This window comes from Oryctolagus cuniculus, chromosome 7, assembly GCF_051225735.1.
Source record: "Oryctolagus cuniculus isolate XC-2025 breed Fujian yellow rabbit chromosome 7, ASM5122573v1, whole genome shotgun sequence".
Lineage (NCBI taxonomy): Eukaryota > Metazoa > Chordata > Mammalia > Lagomorpha > Leporidae > Oryctolagus > Oryctolagus cuniculus.
In genome coordinates, this window is record NC_142873.1 from 87,480,464 (window position 1) to 87,504,263 (window position 23,800).

At 42.5% G+C, this 23,800-nt stretch overlaps 2 protein-coding genes across 6 annotated transcripts in view; one reads left to right on the forward strand and one right to left on the reverse strand.

Annotated features, from left to right (window-relative positions):
• Positions 1–2,931: 2,931 nt before the first annotated feature.
• DNASE2B (deoxyribonuclease 2 beta) lies at positions 2,932–18,289 on the reverse strand. 5 transcript variants are annotated; one of them, XM_070078151.2, is made up of 6 exons: positions 17,888–18,273; positions 15,050–15,227; positions 10,138–10,219; positions 7,322–7,483; positions 4,819–5,016; positions 2,932–3,292 (listed from the first exon to the last, which is right to left on the reverse strand). In XM_070078151.2, the coding sequence occupies exons 1-6, from the start codon at positions 17,989–17,991 to the stop codon at positions 2,952–2,954; spliced, it is 1,065 nt and encodes a 354-aa protein (XP_069934252.2). In that variant the 5' UTR covers positions 17,992–18,273; the 3' UTR covers positions 2,932–2,951. The 5 variants fall into 5 exon arrangements, with proteins under 5 accessions (XP_069934252.2, XP_069934253.2, XP_089193246.1 ...); XM_070078152.2 differs by having other exon boundaries at positions 17,884–18,250; XM_089337120.1 differs by lacking the exon at positions 17,888–18,273 and adding an exon at positions 16,645–17,127.
• A 495-nt stretch (positions 18,290–18,784) lies between these two features.
• Positions 18,785–23,800, forward strand: part of LOC100009266 (uricase) — a gene marked incomplete at its 5' end in the record, with an annotated part of 40,884 nt that continues 35,868 nt past the window's right edge. The window contains 1 exon segment of the mRNA NM_001128073.1: positions 18,785–18,804. Within this exon segment, the coding sequence (NP_001121545.1) occupies positions 18,789–18,804 (16 nt within the window).

The window sequence follows — 23,800 nt, forward strand, 5'->3', positions numbered from 1 at the left end:
TATTTAACAGCGATCAATTTTCAGTTAAGTTTCAACACTAAAGAATAACCATGTATTGATTACAGTATTCAACCAAAAGTATTAAGTAGAACAAAGAAAAAAATACTAAGAGGGATAATGTATTAAGTTGTTCATCAACAGTCAGGGCAAGGGCTGATCAAGTCACCGTTTCTCATAGTGTTCATTTCACTTTAACAGGTTTCCTTTTTGGTGCTTGGTTAGTTGTCACCAATCAGGGAGCACATATGATATTTGTCCCTTTGGTACTGGCTTATTTCACTCAGCATAATGTTTTCCAATTTTTATACAGGATGTAAGATAGCCTGCTTCAGACTTAAGTGTGTGAAAATCCAATTTTCCCAGCATCATTTGTTGAAAAGACTGTCCTTTCTCCATGGAATTTTTTTTTAGCATGTTTGTCAAAGATTAGTTGGTTGTAGATGTGTGAATTTATTTCTGGAGTTTTTATTCTGTCCATTGGTCTACAAGTCTATTTTTATGCCAGTGCCATGTTATTTTGGTTTGTAATATTTCTGTAATGTTCCTTAAAATCTGGTATTGTGATGCTTCCAGCTTTGTTTTTATTGTTGAAGATTGTGTTGGCTATTTGGAGTCTTCTGCATATCCATGGGAGTTTTTGAATTTTTTTTTCTAGTTCTGTGAAGAATGTCCTTAGAATTTTGTTGGGTACTGCATTGAATCTATACATTTATTTGGGCTCTACAAACATTTTGACAATATTAATTCTTTCACTCTGTGAACATTGAGTAGTTTTTCATTTTTTCTGTCTTCTATTTGTTTCATTAAGGTTTTTATTTTCATTGTAGAAATTTTTCACATCCTTCGTTAAATTTATCCTAAGGAACTTAAATTATTACTTAGTCATTATGAATGGGATTGTTTTTATAAGTTCCTTCCCAGCCAGATCATTGTTGGTGTGTAAGAAAGCTATTAACTTTTTTTGTTTTGATTTTGTATCCTGCAACTTTGCTGAGTTCTCTCATCAGGTCTAATAGTCTCTTGGTGGAGTCTTTGGATTCCCCTATATACAGAATCATGTCATCTGCAAACAGGGATAGTTTGACTTCCTCCTTTCCAATTTGCATACCCTTGATTTCTTTTTTTTTTTTTTTTTTTTGCCTGATTGCTCTAGCTAAAACTTCCAGAAAAAACAGTGAAAGTGGTGAGAGTGTCTGGCTCCAGATCTCTGTTGAAATGCTCCCAGCTTTTCCCTATTAAATATATAGTTTCCAGTCAAATGCAATCTTTTTTTTAAAGATTTATTTATTTATTTGCAAGTCAGAGTTACACAGAGAGAGGAGAGGCAGAGAGAGAGAAAGAGAGAGAGAGAGAGAGAGAGATATCTTCCATCCGCTGGTTCACTCCTCAACCGGCCGCAATGGCCACAGGTGAGCAGTTCCGAAGCCAGGAGCCAGAAGCTTCTTCTGGGTCTCCCAAGTGGGTGCAGGGGCCCAAGGACTTGGGCCATCTTCTATTGCTTTCCCAGGTCATAGCAGAGAGCTGGTTCGGAAGAGGAGCAGCTGGGACTAGAACCAACACCCATATGGGATGCAGGCGCTTCAGGCCAGGGCTTTAACCTGCTGGGCCAGAGCGCTGGCCCCAACATTACTTATTTTTAAAACACTCTTTTGTGTTTTCTTGTTGGGTGAGTAGGATTCAAATTCAAAATCTACCAGAATTATTTTTTTTTACAAAGATTTATATATGTATTTATTTGCAACACAGAACATCAGCGAAAGGGGGAGAGAGAGAGGGATGCCATCTGCTGGTTCACTCCCCAGATAGCTGCAATAGCCAGGGCTGGGCGAGGTCAAAGCTAGCAGCCAGGAACTCCATCCTGGCCTCCTACATGGGTGGCAGGGACCCAAGTATTTGGGCTAACTTCTACTGCCTTCCCAAGTTCTTGAGATGGGAATCAGAGCAGCTGCAATTTGAGCCAGTGCTCTGATACAGGGTGTAGGTGTTCCAAGTGGGTGCTTAGCCTGCTGCACTATAGCACTGACCCCCAGTGCTACCAAATTTTTTTTAAAAGATCTTATTTATTTATTTGAGAGGTAGAGCTACAGACAGAGGATGAGATACAGAAAGGTCTTCCTTCTACTGGTTCATTTCCTAAATAGCCACAATGGCCAGAGCTGAGCTGATCTGAAGCCAGGAGCCAGGAGCTTCTTTCAGGTCTCCCACGTGGGCGCAGGAGCCCAAGCACTTGGGCCATCTTCTGCTGCTTTCCCAGGCCATAAGAGAGAGAGCTGGATCAGAAGACGAGTACCTGGGACATGAGCCAGTGCCTCTATGGGATGCCGGCACTGCAGGTGGAGGCTTAGCCTACTACACTAAGCACAAGCCTCAGCTTGCCTGATTTTTTCAATGTCAGTCAAGCACTTGGCCCTTCGCTGCATGCTTGAGCATACCCAAATATGAAAAAAAAATCAGGACCTGGAGAATTTCGATGAATTGCCCAAAGTCATATAAATAGTAGGTAGCAACTACAAGGACATAAAGAAGAACATAGGAGAAATGTGACCAAATAGTATGGAAGTACAGAAGTAATGCTTTTTCTTAAAAAAAAAAAAAAAAAAAAAAGAAGAAGTAGAGAGGGAAGTCTTTGTGAAGGGGTTGAATTTTAATCTATGAGCTGACCAGGCAAGCCACTTCCATGTACAATGGGAATTGACTAATCTAGAAAACATTTCATTCCCTCTATTCTCATCTTAGTTATTTATGAAAGTTTATAATGTGTTTATGATATGTAAATATAAAGTAGATAAATCACCACTGATTGGAAAATAAAATAGCAAACCCAATAAATGTGTTTTATCTGATGGTGGGTGGATTATTGCTTGTAGTTTATAAAGAATGGTTCTAATGGAAGAAGGCCTAATAGCAATGCTTTCAATGATAGTACTCATGTATGCATCCTTTCAACAAGTTTAATTACAGTTCTCATGATATAAAACTAATCCTTGAAATGCTTGATAAATATGCTGATTCTGGGTACAAATGAATCCTCCACTTCGGAGAGCTTGGTGTGGGCTCCGATTTAGGTCTCCAATACATGTCCAGTGATTTTTGGTGCTCTTTTGGGAAACACACCATTTGGAATGATCCTGGTAAGAACTGAAGTAAGATCTTCGAGATATCTTAATTGCTCTGATGTTGTAGACATGGTAAGGAAGGGAGCAGTTTGAAGGAAGCTCTTGCCTTTTTCGCTGCCAGGTTTCTGTTAGCAAGTGTGTCTTCAAATGTTGAGCCATCCAGGCTGCAAAAATGTCTAGGGTTTAGAAGGAGAAACACAGTGAGTATGGTATTTACACTGAGAGAAATCAGGGAATATATCCTCAGGAATATATGTGACACTTGCTATGTCACATGCGCAATAATAACAGTGTAATTGATAGTTGATGGGAGACCATTTGTGCTTGCTAAATTGATATGAAAATAACATTGTTATCATTACGATGATGACACTGGTGTCTGCAAACGTCTTCTGTTCCATATAACCAAGGGAGCAATGTGTACTTTTGCCCTGAAAAGACCATTGGAAAGAGTAAGCCTGGAGAAGTAATCATGTCATTTGGGGACTCTATGCCTCTGAAACAGGGGCTAGTTCCTGGGGGGTCTTAGGAAGCCATACTAAAATGGATTACATTTAGATTTTTCTAAAATAAGTGGGGGAATTTTTAAGGGTATGTTAGTAAGGAATTAACAGAAACTGATTGATGATCATAAACATTAGTTGAGAGGGAATGTGCAGTATGAATTGGGAGGGAGGAGTTACAGAGGAGAGAAGCAAAATACAATGTCACTGAGACAATAAAAACAGGAGTGGTTCATCATCATTTAAAAAATCATCTATTATTTTTCACTTTATGTTTCTGTGTGGGAGCAAACTGTTGAAATCTTTACTTAATGTATGCTAAACTGATCTTCTGTATATAAAAGAGAATCGAAAATGAATCCTCATGTGAATGGAAGGGGAGAGGGAGTGGGAAAGGGGAGGGTTGCGGGTGGGAGGGACGTTATGGGGGGGAAGCCATTGTAATCCATAAGCCGTACTTTGGAAATTTATATTCATTAAATAAAAGTTAAAAAAAAAAAAAACAGGAGTGGTCTTAGCTGTCGCAAAGAATCTGGTGATAAGGTAAATGTCAGAGTCATTAAAGATCTGAAGTTTACTGAAAAATAAGGGGTCTAGAATGTGTGGGCAAGTGTAGAGAGTACTAGAAAAGAAATAGAATTGTGGAGGATGGTGATGAGATGAGCTTAGCCTGCTGGCTCTGATGTGGTTGTACCACCTCTGCACAGCAGTATTCCACTTGCTGTGGAATTCATCAGTCAGTGCAGAGGTCTACAGTGGATCCAGAATCAGGGATCACCTGACACCTCATTGGAATTGGCCAGCTTGGGTATGCAGAGTGAGATCAGAAAAGATAGAGGATGATATGGCAACCCCATCACCTAAAGAGTAGTCACAAGAGGATGACCTGCAAAAGAGAATGGAAGGAGAGATGTGGCAGGGGCCGCAGGCCCAGCAGGGGCTCAGCCTGTGAGTTGTCACTGACTTACGGCTCTGTGGTTGTGAGATACTTCTCTGGCTGAATCAGCAATGCTGCTATTCAGATGGAGAAGGCAAATGTTTGAATGGATCCTTGACTGCCCTCTTCCCTTTCATTCCTATTTGCTCTTTTCTTTGCTATTGATCTTCCCCCAAACAATTAGAACATTTGCTTTAAACAATCCATAGTGAGTCCAACAGCAGGGTTATATAGCACATTGTCTGGGGATGGTCTTTCATACCGTCCAGGAAAGAATCAGACTTTGCAAAATGGAGGAAACTGTGTCCCTGGGCCGACCGCAGTGTGGCGACACGGCGGACGGGACTCTCCCGGGAGCTGGCCGTAGTGCAGAGCTGGGCCATGTGGCTGAGCTCCTGGAGAAGGGTGGCTGGGATGGAACAGCTATAGATGTTTGGATTGCACACCAGGAGCTGAGAAGCTGAATCGAGACAGATAAAGAAATTTTGAGAATTTAGACACAAATGGAAATGCCTGTTGATATTATATGTCATGTTGTGGTTTAAAAAACAAAACGAAAGAAAAAACTCAAACACATTTGAGACCGTACCCAACCCCTATAATGTAAAGGCAGGACCAAGCCTTTCATCTGTCTCCCTTAGTGCAAGGTGTCCTTGCCTGCCTTTATCAAGAGGAATTCTCTGGATTGAGAGAGTTGTACAGCTGGCCCTACAAGGTTCTAATCGCCAGACTCAAGAAACCATTTCCCTCTCCAGCAAGGCTTTGTTAGCCAGTCTTGTCCAGAGGCGTTTGTTTAGGGGAATTCCAGGTGCAGGAAGGGAAGTTCCAGGTCTGGAACCACTTATGTAACCTGCAGACCACTGAAGCCCACCTGGCCACCGTAAAATTCCCTACAGAGCACAGCATCCCTGACCAATCAAAGGAAAGTGATGAGCACCAGTGATCAACCAGGAACTTGGACATGAGCTGAACATGCTCCTCTCAGCCCCATTTACAATCTATAGGAAGCTTCACTTCTAATCCTAACCTTCCCGGGGGAGCCTGGGAATTAAGCAAAAGCTGCCCAGATCGTGTTCTGCACTTAGAAATAAACACCCACTATATGGCAATGATGTCAGTGATTGACTTAGTGCCTGTTGGGTGGGTGAACCCAGCTTTTGGGGTTCTATAGCAGTACTTCCAACTAGGTTGATTTGTTGGTTGGCAACACTGTCTTTAAAAAGGTAGCTTTTAAGTTACTTTTGGTTAAAATAACCGGCACCCAAGGAGTACCTCCTACTTTCTAGACTTTGTTCCGTGAGTTTTACTTGAATTTACTCATTTAATCTTCCTAAAACATTTGATTAGGTAAATTCTATTATCATTGTCCTTATTTTATAGATGAATTAAATGAGACTTTATGTGATAACATGCAATGTTATAAAACTTGTAACTGATGTAGTTGATAACCAAAACCAGGTAATCTGGCCTTGGAAGTCATATTTTTTTCTCCAATATTTGCATATAGAAAAGTACAACACTCCTTGTACTGATCATCTAGGATCAAGAATCATCACAGGCCGGTGCCGCGGCTCACTAGGCTAATCCTCCGCCTTGTGGCGCCGGCATACCGGGTTCTAGTCCCGGTCGGGGCGCCGGATTCTGTCCCAGTTGTCCCTCTTCCAGGCCAGCTCTCTGCTGTGTCCCAGGAATGCAGTGGAGGATGGCCCAAGTGCTTGGGCCCTGCACCCCATGGGAGACCAGAAGTACTTGGCTCCTGCCAACGGATCAGCGTGGTGCGCCGGCCACAGTGCGCCGGCCATTGGAGGGTGACCCGACGGCAAAAGGAAGACCTTTCTCTCTGTCTCTCTCTCTCACTGTCTACTCTGCCTGTCAAAAAAAAAAAAAAAAAAAAAAGAAGAAGAAAGAATCATCACTATCAGCTTGTACACCTATCTACTCTATGCTGTTCTGCTCTCCAATTATTTGATGAATTCAACTGGTTAGATTAGAGCTTGACTTAGGTAAGAGGCTCAATGTCCTTCCCAAAAGGTGGAAATTTGATGAGAAACATTCTCTAAACCTCTAGACAAGTCACTCTTCAATGACTGTAGCAAATGCCTCAGTAAAAGGTGATTGACTAAACAGTGTTCCCACTTTCCCTCCTTCTCCACCATAGTTTGCTAAGTCTAAGTATTTTGGTTTTTTTCTTTTAAACTTGAAGATCATCTAACAAGAAAGTGTTATATTGCCAGTGTATACAACATGTGGTCTGCAAAATTTAAAAAATGAAAAACAAGATTGAGTGCATATTTAAAAATCTGTATTTCTCTCTTTTTTTTTCTTTCTCTCTCTCTTCCTTCCTCTCTCTCCCTCTCCCCCCTCCACTCCTTCTACTTTCTTGTGAAAAAACCAAGATTTCTAATTATTAGGCTTGTATTCCTGTAGCACCACAATACCATGAAGTGGAGGCCTTTATATAGAGCTAAGGAGGGGTCAACAGCCTAGTTTTTCACTCTTCCCCACTTTGCATGCAACATCTGTCTAGATTGCTGGCCCAGGAATACATTTGCAACTATTGCCCCTGATCCACTTCAGTGACTTCATGGGTACCCCAGGACCTGAAGCCCAATAAATGAGCCTGCCCAGTGTCTCACCATGGCAAAGCCCTTCGTAGCTATTAGAGCGTCTATGAATAGATTAACAAATGAGGGGACATCTTTGTTTTACAATTCAGAGCCCTTCTTCGAGCTTGCTTTCTCTTTTTTCACATCCCCTAGTGTTACCTATGGCTTCATACTGGCGGTGCTTGAAAGTTATGCAGATGCCGCTTTGTCCATTGCGTCTCCCTGTGGTCGGATAAGCATAGCCTTCTTCTGGAATCGGAGGAAACCGAGGAATAGAATGAATCAGCCAGAATCCCTGGGCTCCGTTCCACAGCAGTAAGCCTACCAAAGATATATTCCATGCAGACACATCAGAAAGACAACACTCCTTTTAAAACAGGGTTCAAAGCTGCAACAGGCAAGTCTGTTTATGCTTTGGGCTAATGTTTGATTAAGCTAATAATCACGAGGACCATGCTCACATTTTAAAGATTTCAAAAACAATTCAGGCACATAGCGTGTTTCTCCATTACTGATAATAAGTCACCACAAAATGGGAGCCAGGGCAGCCACCCTGTGAAGAGTTAAGAGGAATTTCATGTTGAAACTACAAGGAAAATTTGTTTTGGCAGAATGCAAATTTGCTAAATTGGAATTTGACCTTGTAAAGCTATCCAGTCACCTGGCAAGCTTCAGATAGTGTCTACTGCTAAGCAGCTAAGCCAGTTTCAAAAACTGGCTTAAAACAGAGCTAAAAAAGAAAATATGAAATGAAGAAATGTGCTTGCAGTATTTTGTTTTAAGAAACTGGTGTTCATTTATTGCCAGAAGAGTCACTCAGTTCTACAAGCCTGATAAAAGAGGCAACGAGGGGAAAAAAGGAAGCCTTGCTGAAGTTTCCTACTCAATTACGTTTTGCAAAAACCTCCAGAGCAAAACAACATGAAAGCCAGAAAGGAGAAAAATAAAAAAGATTTTCATCATTTTGTGACATGGGAAAAAATGCCTGTCCAGCAGGCACCTACAACTATTTCCGTGTTTGCAGATCTCGAGGGATAGATTTGGTATGGTAACTGGACTTTCCAGTTTGCATTTAACCATGCAAATTAGTGAATGTAAGTCAACCCATTCATGTTTACCTTAACATTAGACTGGAAACCAAATGCGTACTAGCTATTTCTTTTTCAAACAGCAACTTCTCAGAGTTGCTCTTTAGGTTCAAGGCCTATGGTGAAGGGGAAAATGTTGAAAGTTGTGTTGCTTATCAGCTGGATGACCTTCAGGTGCTCTCCTCCGCTCAGCTGACAGTCACACTTTGCTGAAATCCTAACCTTCTGGATTGAATGTCGCAGCATGATCCAGCATCTGTTGGCAACAGAACCAACCTGCCCCTCTCCCTGACTTGTCATTAGGCCTCATTCTCTTTCTAGCATTTTTCCAAACCCTTGTAGCAGCTAATAAAGGGGAATAGGAGTAATGGTTGGAGGTTGCTAGACGAAAGATTGGAGAATGTGGCATGTTATCAGAATTGCTGGTTTCCACCTAAGTAGGGCCATCCAAAGTTTTAAAGGCTCATGACTTTCGACAGCCATTGCAGATCGTATTCTAAATCAGAGATTGCAAACTGGCAGCCCATGGGCCATAACCAGTACATTTTGCTAGACTTGCAGAGTGTTTTTAAACCTTTAAGCTTCTTGCCAACATGTAAAAACTGGAACAGTTTTCCATAAATACTAGTTTTTAACATTTCCTGAGAAATTGCATCCCTATAAGGCAAGTGAGAAATAACTGCCCCCTTTCAAGTGAGTGTGTATCCTGTAGTCACCTGCTACTTCCATCCACTTCACCTGCTGACATTACCGGCCTGTCCCCAAAGGCATTTGTGTTTAGGACCTTATGGGGAAAATATATTGCCACAGAAAGTTATTCATGAGTGTGAAGTTGAAAAAATGTTCAAAAATAGCCATTACACTTGTTTCATAAAATGTTTTAAGAAACATTTTTAGAAAAAGTAGAAAAGATCAAGTATAGTTATCTAATGGGTTATTAGTATTACAGATTTTTTTGTTTACTTACATTTTGGAATTTTCTCTAATGCATATATATACTGCATTATGTATAAATGCATAATGATAAGTTAATATAATAAAAATTACTATATAATAATAATATATAACATAATCTACAATAGCAAAATTGCTATTCTATAAAACAATTTAAAAGTGCTTTTTTTAAAAAAATGATTACATTAAGAAGTGTGACTTTTACTCAATGTAAATAGCCAATCATTCTGGGGCCGATGTTGTGGCGTAGTGGGTAAAGACGCTGCCTGCAGTGCCGGCATTCCATAGTGGCGCCAGTTAGAGTTTCAGCTGCTCCACTCCGATCCAGCTCTCTTCAAGACCTGGGAAAGCAGTGGAAGATAGCTCAAGTGTTTGGGCCCCTGCACCTGCATGGGAAACCCAAAAGAGGCTCCTGGCTCCTGGTTCCTGGCTTTGGATTGGCCCAGCTCTGGCTGTTGCGGCTGTTTGGGGAGTGAACCAAAAGATGGAGGATCTCTCTCTCTCTCTCTGCCTCTGACTCTCTGTAAATCTGCCTTTCAAATAAATAAATAAATCTTAAAAAATAGTAAATCAGTCTGACTACACACACTACACATATACACATACATATACATACAAATAAACTTGCGGTATGTGTATGTGTATGTATGTTTGAGTATTCTCAATAGTCAGTAATTTGATTTGTGCCCTAAAACATATACGTGTGTGTGTGTGTGTGTGTGTGTGTGTATAGAGAGAGAAATAAAATGGGGTTCCTGAGAAAGGGATTTCCATGTCAAACTGTATAGTTATATTCTGTGATATAGAAATCATATTTTTAAACAAAGCATTAAGAATAAAAGCTATCTTTCTGGTATGAGACTATTCAAGATGAAATGTTTAAGAAAATGTTGGTTTTCAATAGGAAAGAGAAACTAAGAGCCTCTGTCATACCTTTGGTGTGTCCGTACTTTCTGCTGTAATTCACAGATTTAGGGACTGCATCATTGTATATTAGATAGGCTGTACGGTTACTCTGCAGGAATATATTAGGGTTACAATGGCATAAGTCTTCCACTCTCAAATGCTCACAACATTTCTACCAGCTGCTCAGCTTGCAATACAGAGCTTTCATTAATACACATGAGAAGTCATCCGTTCTCCTGGTGGGCAGTTTCCCCATTGATATGAACTCTGTCCCATGCGTAACAGGAGGAAAGGAAGTCCATTCCCAACCATGCATGGCTTCAGCTCATGTGACAGGGCCCCCATGAATTGTGGATCTGTGGTGAAGGTAGTCTTCCTTTTTTTCTTGATTATTTTGGAGCCATGTTTCTGATAAAGAAGCCAGTGTATGATAAAACAGTACTGAATTATTTGTCCAGGAAACGAGGTCGAAACAATCAAGCAGGGATTACACCTGTTTTTTTCTCCATTGATATTACAGGCTGTCAGGAGCTGATTTCCTCTGCCCACTTGGTGCTTCACTGCTTGGTCATAGCTTTGTATTTAATCAGGGTTTCTCATTAGCTGCTCTCCCTTGCCTCCGGATATTGGATAATTTTTCTGTGATCAGTTTCTCAGTGTCATTTCATTTTTCTAACTTGATATTCCTGCTTGGAAAAGGTGGTGAAATTTAACGTGTGATAGTGAATCTCCTCTGGTAAAGTAAAATACAAGTCCATTCTGCAAAGAGTTAGCCAAATCTTTGAGTCAAAATAAAGCTACTATTTTGATAGTGTCTGTTGGTCATACTTTGGAAATTTACTTACATTTGTTCTCGGTGGTTCCATTTCATTTGTGTCATGATGCAGTGACTTTTCTTGAAGCCAGTAATGTTGATATTAAAACAAAAAAAACTCAGTGACATAATAAAAACAGGAAAGGACAGCCCTTTCCTTAAAGAAAAAACAGCCCTTTTCTTATCTCTCAGAAAAAAACTAATAATTGAGTCATTTGCAGTCACTTCTTTGACATAATTTTAAAATGTACAATGGAGTCTGTGTAGCACTCTGGCTACCATTTAGGAAAAACTGCTTTCTCACCTTCATTTCCCTTAATTGACTATAGCTACACAATGGCATGTGTGTCATCCTTCTCTAGAGAACTCGCACAGTTATCTATGAGCTACCAGAGCTGTACGTAGTAATGAGACCATTTGTGTGCCTTCAGGGTGCAATGTGGAGGGGCTCTGAGAAGATCTGGTGAGGAAGTTTATGTTTCTAATAGACAGTACTTATTATTCCAACCAGGACTATAACAGCCAACTAAAGCTGAATGTGCTGTAGGCCTGGTAGGAAGAGAGTTTATTGGTAAAGGAAAAAGATCATGCATCTTAAGAACAGGGAGTGGAGCCGGCGCCGTGGCTCAATAGGCTAATCCTCCACCTTGCGGCGCCGGCACACCGGATTCTGTCCCGGTTGCCCCTCTTCCAGGCCAGCTCTCTGCTATGGCCAGGGAGTGCAGTGGAGGATGGCCCAGGTGCTTGGGCCCTGCACCCCATGGGAGACCAGGAAAAAGCACCTGGATCCTGGCTCCTGCCATCGGATCAGCGTGGTGCGCCGGCTGCAGCGGCGGCCATTGGAGGGTGAACCAACAGCAAAGGAAGACCTTTCTCTCTGTCTCTCTCTCTCTCACTGTCCACTCTGCCTGTCAAAAAAAAAAAAAAAAAAAAAAAAAAAAAAGAACAGGGAGTGGGGTCGGTGCTGTGGCATACCAGGTTAAGCTTCTGCCTGCACACCGACATCCCATGTGGGCGCCCGTTGGTGTCCTGGTTGCTCCTCTTCTGATCCAGCTCTCTGCCTATGGCCTGGGAAGGCAGTGGAGGATGGCTCAAAGTGCTTGGGCCCTGCACCCACATGGAAAACCCAGAGAAGGCTGGGTGGAAGACCTTTATCTGTCTCTCCCTCTCTCTGTAGCTCTACCTCTCAAGTAAGCAAATAAAATATATTTTTTTAAAGAATAGGGAGATGCAGGTGTGTGCCTTGGACCTTGCTATTGCTTTAACACATACAGTGAGCATTGTTTTGACTGTTGGGTGTTGAACAAGAAGGGTACAGTCTGTGCCCCTCAGTCTAACGGTGACTATACTCACGTGGGTGTGGTTTATAGTACACATAGTTTGAGAATTGTTATTATGAGGGCGTATAGAAGGCTCTTATTTGCAAAGGCAAAAGAAAGGAAATAATTCCAAATGACACCAAGCTATTGAACTTGGTCACCTTGACATTTAGATTTAAAACTAGTTGGTCTGATCTTACATTCTACCCTGTTAGGTGTTTGATTGCAGGCCAGGGGATGGGGGAGTTAGGGCAGTGCTGCCATTTCTGGTGCACAGTTTAGCTTCCAAATAACTCTGTCTCACCTGGATATCGCTCACTGTTGTTGCTCGCTTCTTTGTCTCCTCCCCAGTAAGACATGGAAATAGCCCCTTTCCTGTCATTTTCTTCCCACAACCAACCAGTCAGGGCATTGTGTGTGAGTGGACTTCACTGAACGTAAGAAACATTTAATGGTTTTAGGTCACCACTATAGGGTCAGGAGAGATCCCCACTACCTGCCACCCTCCTCCCCCAACCCCCAAGCTCTAATGTGGGCTCTTTGGCTTGATTAGGAACTCAGCTAATTCAAGAGTTGATTGAGAAAAGCACATTTTATTAAATTTACATATACATGGAGATCTTCCTCAAAGAGTGAAGTCTGAAGAAATAACCAAAGCCTGATGCCTTTATACTTTTTAGACAACAAGCTGTCAATTTGTGAAGGAATGACAGAAAAAAGTGGCTCTCTGGTCTGGGGCAGAACATTTTAAGGACCTTACTAAGCATATACTGGGGAGGGAGTATTGAAGATAGTGGAAGAGAAGGCTCATTGTAGGCCTGGTTACTGAGCTCTGGGGATCAAGGCTATTTTCTGGTCTTGCTATATGAAGGACATTCCTTCCCAAAGAATCTTTACAGCTTGTTGCATTTAGGAAATAATGATAGGCCAAGTGACCATTTCTGAAGTATAGTTCCTGGAAGAATTTTACTATGAAATAATCAGTATGCCAATTTGGCGTATTTTGTCATGGCGCAGCCTTAACTCCTTCACCATGATGTCCCCTTCCAATTTCCCTCTGTTTTCTTGCAGTTTTTTTTTTTTTTCCTTCCACATTTTTGTATTTTGCAGAGTAGTTTAATTCTTTCTCCTTCCTAGGCTCTGGAGCGGACTCAGTACCTACACAGATCATTATTGTATTCTGTCACACTAAGAACTGTCTACTCCAGCCAAGGTAAAGGGCAGAGGCTTTCCAATGTCACCATTCCTCTTCCCTTCCTCTCAGTCCCTGTGATGGAGAAGACAACAACACAGCATTTATCTTCTTATCCATGGGCTATGCTCCTGATCCCCACTGTAGCCTTAGAAGGCAGAAGAAGCTATAGGCAATTTTTTATTTTACGTACTAGTATGTTTATTTGAAACAGGGTTGCATATAGTTGGGACTAAATATTTTTTAAAGATTATTTATTTGAAACTCAGAGAAAGAGAGAGAGAGATTTTCCATCTGCTGATTTACTCCCTAAATGGCCTCAATATGCAGGTTTGGGCCATGCCAAAGCCAGGAGCCAGGAGCTTTATCTGTGTTTCCTATGTGGGTGCAGGGGCCCAAGTACTTGGGTCATCCTCTGCTGTTTTCCTAGGTGCATTAACAGGGAGTTGGATTGAAAGTGGTGCAGCCAAGAGTCAATTGGCACCCATATGAGATGCTGGCATCGCAAGTGGAGGGTTTACCTGCTACACCACAATGGTGGACCCAAGATGAAATAATTTTTAAAAGCACCCAGAACAGTGCTTGGCACATTACATGCACTCATAAGGCTACAACCCAGTTTTAATTTTGTAGCTTGTCTCTGAAGTCTGGTCTTAATGACTGGTGAATAAAATGACTACTACTACACACAGTGACAGCTCCCTACACATTTTGCATAAATACTCAGACTCACATGTCCAGTATTGCTAGAGGCCAAAACAGTATTGTGGGCATTAAATTGCTCGACATGTGCAAAGGTCAAGCACAGAGCCCATCATATTGTAGGAATGGAATCATTTTATAGATTTGCTTCTCTGTAAGTTATTGTTAGGACATGAATACAAAAGTGTAATTGGAAGCTGGTTACTGGTTGATTTTCCTAGTCACCCTTGTTTGGAAAGCAGTATCTTGTCACTGAACAACAGATGGCTCCGGAATATTGGGAAGCTGCCAGCAGGCCTACATAACTAGCTCTCTTTGGCTGGTTAGCTCACTGCCTGATGAAGTCCAGATAGCAGGATTAATCTCCATTCAGGCAAGTTAGTTCGCGAACCCTGAAGTAGAGGTCTAGTTGTCAACCTATCATTTTGAAAATAATTAATTAAAAGGAATACCTTATCCTTGTATCATCACCACTCATCAACACCGTGGCACAGACAACCCATAACTCAGGGTCTACTGGTCATAGATCTATGCTGCCTGGCAGCAGGAGAGGGCTCACCCCCAATATGACTTTTAGGTGGATAGGTTAGCAAGCACTGAGTGGATTGGCAGAAGGGTTGACAGCCAGAAGACTTGAATATACAATTAGTTCACACTTTACCTAGTGATATCACTGGATGTGATGCCAAGTGGACCAATAATTTGGCATCACTGTAGAGTATGATGACTGTTTCCCAAGCTATCAGTCAGACTGATTCAGACAGTTGTCCTAGGCTAAGTCTGAGCTGGCTTACTTCCAGTTACTGGGACTGGAAGATGTGCAGATAAAATAAGTTTCCATAGCTGTTCTGGAAGCCTTGAATTCTGTTTTAAGTATTTTATGATTCAAATGAATGATGAAGTACCCCATACCTCAGAGGCATCTGCTTCATATAGCTGCTGCAGTGTTCTTCCCAGAACACTCTTGGTGCTGTTCATTAGTTGCTTACTTCTCCTCCAGCTTCTAATGGTAGAGTCTAGGTACAGGTATTCTAACCCCGTCTCTCCATCTTCCTTGTCTTGCCTTTTAGGTAACTTATAAAAGGTAAACCTAAAAAAGAAAATGATTGCTAATCACTAACATCTGTTGACTGCTTTCCTGGTGGCTGTCATGTCAAACTCTTAAAGGCACCTCTACTTCATGTTTCACAGAAGACCTCTAAGGGAAAGGGTTTGCTCAATCTGTCTTTCTCTTTCTCCAAGTATCTATACATAGACAATGGCTTTCTTTGCTGCTTGCACAGTCCAGGAGGCTGCAGTGGGGAGAGGCCATGGTCCAGCCCTAAACTAGAGAAAGTTTAGATGCTCTTTGTCTGAAAGTGCTCTTTGCAACTGGTTGGCTGAATTGGGATTTAGGTTTGGGCTTCAGAGTACATGGGCGCATCCTGAATCTTGGGCTTAAGTCATGTTCTTCAGCTCAGTTTATTAGAATGCAAAGTAGTGATGATTCAGGGCCAGGAACAGCCAACTAGGCCTTTTCTTTCCGTCACTAGTGTTTCCAGTATGTATAGCTACTTTGGACGGCACTTGGAGCACAGGCGGGTAGGCCTGTATAGCACTGTCATTCTTGGATCCCATCACCCAGAGGTTCTCAGTGTGCTCTTTTCACACTTTGAGCTAGCTTGTTCTTTCTTTGTGGAAGCTGCCCTGTGCATTGTAGGACTCCTGGCCTCCACCGATTAGATGCCAGTAGTTTCCCTGAGTGTTTGATGATGAAAAACGTTCCCAGACAGTGTCAAAAGTCTTCTCAGTTAGGAACCATTGTCTTAGCCAATACTTACTAATTGCATGCTTCACCATTAACCTGTGAATGCTCAGTCAACCCCATAACATCACACATGCACTATTACCACGTAATAGATACCCCTAAGAGCGTCACACGCTCCACGAGGGTCTTCTCAGGGACACATTCCTGTTTCAGTCGACTCTCTCCTGCCCTGCTTTTCTTTCTTCTTCACAGGGCTAGGTCCTCACGTGTGGCAGGAAACATGAAATTCTCCGGGGTTAACGCGACGGCCTCCGCTGTTTAACTTTCTCAGTAACTTGTAGCAGCTGGGCCACAAGTTGCTTATATTCTCTCCTACAGATATTGCTGAGTAACATGTCTGTTGCCATGTGACAAAAATAAATTTGACATGTCTATCACAATTTGGTGGTCCAACTCTGAAGGGGCTGTTGGACTGTCAGTGTGCATTTTTAAACGTTTTCCCTGAGTGACTGTCTCCAATAATACACTGGAAATTCCTGAATCCTTTTCTAGCTCGGGCTTCTCTTAGAGGTTCAGATAAACCTAAACACAAAGGTGTCTCAGAAACCTCTAACTCCATATTTTGAAACAAGTTTCATATTTTGCTCTAAATCTGCCCATCCCACGCTATTAGAGAACCTAGATTCATGCAGTCCCTCCCAGAAGCAGAAACTTAAAAGTCAGCATTCCCTTTCCCTTCCTCCCACTCTCAGCAACTCACCCATCACCAAGCCTTCTTTGTGCCCTCTCCTCTCTGTGTCCACAATCGCTTCTTTCACTTTGGTTCACACCTCTCCCCACCTGCAATGCTGCAAAAGTTCCATTGGTCTCTAAGCCAGTGGGCTTCCAAAGATGCGAATCTCACCATATCATGTTCCTTCAGGAGCTCTTTCCATGTCATATCCAAACCCTGCACTTAGCACAGGAAGCCCTTCCTGACTTAGCCCTCACCAACCTCTCTGGCTTCACCCACTGCCACTTCCCCAAGTTCTCCCAGAGCGCCAGCATTACCAAACTGCTTGCAACTCCAAACTTGCCATGTTGCTCCTGGCCTCTGTATACTTTCTCATTTCTCTTCCACTGCCTTGAGATACTCTTGGGTCTCCATTCGTTTTCTAGCTACTTCTTGACTGCTCTTAAAACATGGCTCAAAAACTATTTCCTTAGAGAAGCCTTCTGGGTTCTATACCCCTCACTACTCCCCCTCTTCCTCACCACATAACTGAGCTACTTCAGGGCAGGAACAATGTTTTATTCCCATTCATGCATTTTCGAAGCTCAGCACAGAGCCTGGCGTTAAGTTGCGAAAAGATGAAGTAAGGTTGTACAAAGCCAAATGCCAAACATAACGGCAAACCCAAACACCAAAGGCAAGAGTGAAAAATTGAGCAAAGTTTAGAAAACCCGTGACTATAATGCGACCCTGGGTTTAGAGTCTCGAATATTGCACAAGAGGCCGGTGACCTCCCACTCGCTCCAGCACCTGCCTGTGCTGCCAACCAAACCAAAGGTAATCAAACAGGGCCGCGTATGGCCACGGCTTCCTGCTCAGTCCCACAAGGAGACGTGCGTGCTCCAGTTTTAGAAAATGTCACGTGCTTTTTCTCCTTGGTGAGTCTCTGAAAGGATGTTGGCAGAGTTCTGTCAGGAAAAGCCACAGCGGAAATGAAGGGAACTGCCAACTGACAGAAGTTGGCAGCTCAGTGCCACTTCCGTAGCTACCAGCCTTGCCCTGCTCAGAGCAGTGAGTCAGGCCGGAGAGGGGCTACCCAGTTCTTTCTCGGGGGGCAAGCTCATTCATTCAGCAGCCTACCCTTGCCTGCAAAATTGGCCCATTTGCACACGAACTTCCCTTCTTTGTGAAGAGAGGAAACAGGGTGGAAATTCTCCTTAGGATTAGCGCGGTGTGCCTCCTATGTGCTGGCTTGCTGTCGGCGCGCCCAGCCCTACCTCTCCTTACCTACCAGTCCACAGCGTCACCTTCTTCATTTCTGCATGCGATGGTTGTTGCCTCCAGGAGCCCAAAGAGGCCAAGGAAGAGCAAAGCGAGGGTTGTTCTCATTGTCATTTTCTGTCACCTCTGTCCCAGGCCGCAGTAGGAAACTTTGCCCGCAGGTTGCGGACTCTGAGGGGCAAGTCTCTCTCAGGCCGCGCCGGCTGTGACGCTGGATGCGTGGCCTCTGGCGTTTGCTGGTCAGGCGTTTTCGGAATGGGACGAATCCCGTGTAGATGTGTGATTCTGTCACAACGTGTCAGCGTGACTCCTGATGCCTTTGTGCTGAATTGTTGACTTTTTTGCAGAGGAAACAAAAAAAAAAGTTCCAGAGAGGAAACAAAGGGATATGGAGTTAGCTCTTTGGAGTGAATATTGTGCAGTAGGAAGTTCAGTGAGCAGAGGAGCTCCATGTAGATAAGTTGATGCTGAACTAATTATAATTCGTGGTTCTTCCCTCCTGATTAACTCTTTGTGGTTGAGCAAATGCGCGTGGTTCACACTTTAAATGGAAATGAACTTATGTCTTAGCAGTCATTAGATCCGTCACTTATAATACTCTTTATATTAAGGAAATAGTTGCTAAATGGTACTTCAAAGGGCTGCTTCAAAGTTAAAGCAAAGTGAATCGCATTTTGCCAGAAATGTTTACATATCCTCCCCACCTCTCAGGGTTTAGCCACTCAGAGTGGTGCTTTCCTTAAAAGAGGGTTTAGTGTCCAGTTGGCTGCTGTACAATCAGGTCAACATATCGATCGTCCACTTTTCAGGTTAAATAAAAAGTGTTATAAAAATCCATTTTACACAAACTACTCTTTCTTATGCTTGAAACTGAATCTGAAGTTGAAAGCCCAGGGAAATGGACCATAGGCATGGCAACTATAAAAAGGTGAGACCAATCTCTTTTTGGAAGAGGGAAGGGCAGACAAATTTATGAAAAGAATGTTTTTAAGAAGATTTATTTATTTGAAAGTCAGAATTACATTGAGAGGGGAGAGAGAGAGAGAGAGAGAGAGAGAGAGAGAGAAAGATCTTCCATGCACTGGTTTACTCCCCAGGTGGCTGCCATTCTTCCAAGTCTCCCATGTGAGTGGCAGGGGCCCTAGCACTTGAACCAGTTTCTGTGCTTTCCCAGGCATATTAGCAGTGAGCTGGATTGGAAGTGGAACAGTTGGAACTTGAACCGGCGCCCATATGGGATGCCAGCATTGTAGAGGGTGGCTTAACCTACCACCCCACAGTGCTAGTCCCTGAATAGAATTTTTTAAAATGCATGATGTCTGATTAAATAATAAATGATAAAAATATGATATAATAAATATATGATATAATAAATAAATGTTGATGGATTTTTAAAAATTTTAATTATATGTATTTATGGGGTACAGTGTGATAATTCTTTGTGTATTCAATATGTGACCAAATTGGATTAGTTAACATTTCCTTAAGTATTCTTTAAATAAATAAACTGATTATATGTTTAAATTTTTATTTATTTTATTTATTTGAAAGGGAAGGGGGAAGGAGAGAGAAGGAGGAGAGAGAGAGAGAGAGAGAGAGAGAGAGATTTCCCATCTCTTGGTTTACTCCCAAAATGCCTGCCAATGGCCAGGCCCAAACTAAAGACTGGAAGCTTAGTCCAGGTCTCCTCTTGGGTGGCAGAGACCCAACAACTTGAGTCATCATCAGTTGCTCACCAGGGTGTGCATTAAAAGGAAGCCTGAATCTGGAGCAGAGCCAGGACTTGAACCCAGGCACTCATATATGGAATGGGGGGAGTCCCAAGGCAGGTCTTAACTGCTATGTTAAATGCCTGCCCATAATTAAGTATGAAAAATAATTTATTTTCATTAAGAATGATTGTCCTGATGGCTTTTCCCTCTGATTATGGATCCTGGTTATATTCACTTCGTGGACCATTGGATATTAGATCACCTCTGTGCACAAGCTTGAAGATTCTTTAGTTCATAGTAAGAGGGAGTGGCTTGTGGCCCCATTTCTCCTAAGGCAGAGTTTTGTGAGGAGACTGGACTACCTGCTCACATTACCTATGGTGCCTACAACAAGGGCCAAAATTCTGAGCCTCATGCAAACCTGCTGAGTCACAATCCTTCCAGTTGGACTCAGGAACCTACTTTTTTTTTTTTTTTAAGATTTATTTATTTATTTGAAAGTCAGAGTTACACAGAGAGAGGAGATGCAGAGAGAAAGAGAGAGAAATCTTCTGTTGGATGGTTCACTCCCCAGATGGCCGCAATGGCCAAAGCTGTGCTGATCTGAAGCCAGGAGTCAGAAGCTTCTTTTGGGTCTCCCATGTGGGTGCATGTGGGGAGCAACTGGGAGCAACTCGGACTGTTACTGGAATTAAGACTTATTCTATGCATCTGCTCTCCCACAATATGGCGCTGGGAGAGGAGGAAACAGCTTCTACACAGCTGCCTCCAGTTCAACCAATAAACAGCAGGACCTGCTCCTGATTGGAGGAGAGCAGCGTACTCGGCGTGTGGGTAGCAGAGTTGGGATTGGTGGAAGAGGACTATAAAGGAGGAGAGAGACAACATGCACCAGGAACATCTATCTGAAGGAACACCTGTGCAGCCCCCAAGAGAGCCGGCTGGCGGTGTGCCGCTCCCCCGCGGAAGTGGGGAAAGTGGCAGGGGGAACCGCCCTTCCACGGAGGTGGAAGGGATGGTAGCCAACCCGGGAAGAACCAGCAGCAAACCCGGGGAGGGCCGAGCAGACAAAAGAACAGCGCAGGGTCCTGTGTCGTTCCTCCACGAAGAGGGGGAGCGACATAATGGTGTCGTGACTCGGATAGGAAGCCTAGGCAGGGTCTTGTGTCGTTCCTCCACGAAGAGGGGGAGCGACAGGTGCAGGGGTCCAAGGACTTGGGCCATCTTCTACTGCTTTCCCAGGCCTCAGCAGAGAGCTAGATCGGAAGAGGAGCAGCAGGGCTAGAACCGGCGCCCCTATGGGATGCCCATGCTTCAGGCCAGGGCGTTAACCCACTTGCCACAGCGCCGGCCCCAGGGGTCTACTTTTCATAGCTTATTGGAGACGCTGGTACATAGTGTATCTTGAAAGTCACTGCTCTGAGGCGAAGACTATGCTATCTCTGGTAGATCCATAGCTTTAGTCTACAAGAAGCAGAGCAAATAGGCTAAACCAAGACATTTTTCTTATCATTCCTCCACAGATATCATTTTGTTTTATATATGTTGTTACAATGTTTAGAAAAACCGATTTCCACAACTCCAAACTTTTTGTCAATTTCAAAAAAAAATGAAAAGAAAAAATTTTTATGACATGGTTTACTTTTCTATATTAGAGTAAAATATAACTAATATTTTTATGAAAGTTTTTATTATTACAATGGTAACCACTAAAAACACCAGGTGTAGGATTCATTGATCTATTGACAATATAAGTTACTTGTTTTCAGTTGTGTAGGCTAAAGAGAGTTTGCTGAATAAGGTTTAAGATAATTCCCATTTTCCTTTCTTCAATGCATGCTTAAATTAGTGCCTGGTACTAGTAAGTGCTTCATAAATGTGAGCTAGGATCATTCTTAGGATAACCTGACCCCTTCCTGTGAGGTGGGCTGGGGAACATCTGTATTAAGATAGTGTTTGTTAAATCCAATTTTATTTCAAAATCTGGAAAGATACTTTTAGATTGGTTTCTTTTAGACATCACTTACAATAAACTCTCTTATTGTCTGTTGTTGGCTGACCTTATCATGCTGGTTGTCAGTCAACAAGCTTTATTATACAATCATTGCTGTTGGCCACTGTTCCAGACTTTGAAGGGTCCCAGAACTCTCAACACTACTCCTAATCTTAAATTTCAGTCTGCTCCTTTTGAATTAACACAGCAAAGTTAATGTTGTGGGAAGAATCCTATGAATTCAGTGCATGAAGAAAATGCAAATTGAACAGGCTGTTTCTTTTTCCCCCCACAAGATCAACGGTTTTGGAAGCCTAGGTAGTAGATTATGGCTCCTTCACAACTCAACTTTAAAAATAGAAGAAAATGCTCTGATTGTAACTTGGGCAATTGACTTCTTCACTTGGTAATGCGTTTCTTATTTTATGGTTGAAAGTTTGTATTCATTTATCTAATGATTCTGGAAAATACATCTTGTTCTTTTCAAATAGTGCCTCTTCCACATTCTCTGTACCTTTCTGGCTTAGTTTATGTCTCATAGATTTTAGTTCCTTGTGTGTCTGCATTCATCTTTGACTCTTTATTTGGATCTATCTTCTAGTTCCTAAATTCCCTTTTTGGCAACACCAATCTAGTACTTAGTCTGTGTCTTTCAAACTTTTTTTTTTTTTTTGGACAGGCAGAGTGGACAGTGAGAGAGAGAGAGACAGAGAGAAAGGTTTTCCTTTGCCGTTGGTTCACCCTCCAATGGCTGCCGCGGCCGGTGTGCTGCGGCGGGCGCACCGCGCTGATCCAATGGCAGGAGCCAGGTACTTCTCCTGGTCTCCCATGGGGTGCAGGGCCCAAGCACATGGGCCATCCTCCACTGCACTCCCTGGCCACAGCAGAGAGCTGGCCTGGAAGAGGGGCAACCGGGACAAAATCTGGCGCCCCGACCGGGACTAGAACTTTGTGTGTTCTAATAGCCTAGTGAGCTGCGGCGCCGGCCTCAAACAGTTCTTTATAAGATTATTTTTCAGAGCCGGCGCCGTGGCTCAATAGGCTAATCCTCCACCTTGCGGCGCCGGCACACCGGGTTCTAGTCCCGGTTGGGGCGCCGGATTCTGTCCCGGTTGCCCCTCTTCCAGGCCAGCTCTCTGCTATGGCCAGGGAGTGCAGTGGAGGATGGCCCAGGTGCTTGGGCCCTGCACCCCATGGGAGACCAGGAAAAGCACCTGGCTCCTGGCTCCTGCCAGGATCAGTGCGGTGCGCCGGCTGCAGCGGCGGCCATTGGAGGGTGAACCAGCGGCAAAGGAAGACCTTTCTCTCTCTGTCTCTCTCTCTCACTGTCCACTCTCCCTGTCAAAAAAAAAAAAAAAAAAGATTATTTTTCAAATTTTTGGTTTTGATTATAAATTGACAAATTAGAGTTGTATGTTTCTGAATTCCTTCCTGGGTTATGTTTAATCTGTGTCTTCATCACTTATTAATGCATTTATAGAAGTTCTATTGATTTTATTCAACAGAATTTAGTCTCCTGTTTTTTGATTATTTTCTCAATCTTTTATTTCTGTAAAACTTTAAAATATGTTATTTTATGCTTTTGCATTTAACTAAAATATATGAAGTCCTTTGCAGGTCAAAATTTGCTTCCTGATATTTTTACAACTGTTTCCTGTGCACTTTGCTGTTGTACATACCTTTGGTTTTTAGCTATGAATTCATGTTCCTTAAAGCTTTAACCATGAGAATTATTTGATATTGATATGAAGTTGGATTTCTCTAGACCTTGTCTGTGCTGGCTTCAGCAAAATTCAATCATCTTTGGAGGGCTCCTGGGAGAGAATCTGCTAGTTTTACTTATTTATTGTAAATAGCTTTTCGGAGTATATTTACATACTGTAAAATTTATCTAAATTCACCTTTGTTTTTTATTCAGACTTTCACAAGACTATTGATGGACTCAGTAGAATTCAGAATGTTACAAACTAAAGGAAAAATTGATGTACTAGTGGGAGGAAGGGGAGAAGACTTGAATTATTTTGACAAAAAGGGATGAGACACACAAATGACTCTGGTATTTCTAGAATAAAGAACTCATGAGAAATGTGGTTGAAGGAAAACATAAGTATCATGAGTAGAAGAGAACTAGAATTTTTTTTTTTTTATTTGACAGATAGAGTTAGACAGTGAAAGAGAGAGACAGAGAGAAAGGTCTTCCTTCCGTTGGTTCATTCCC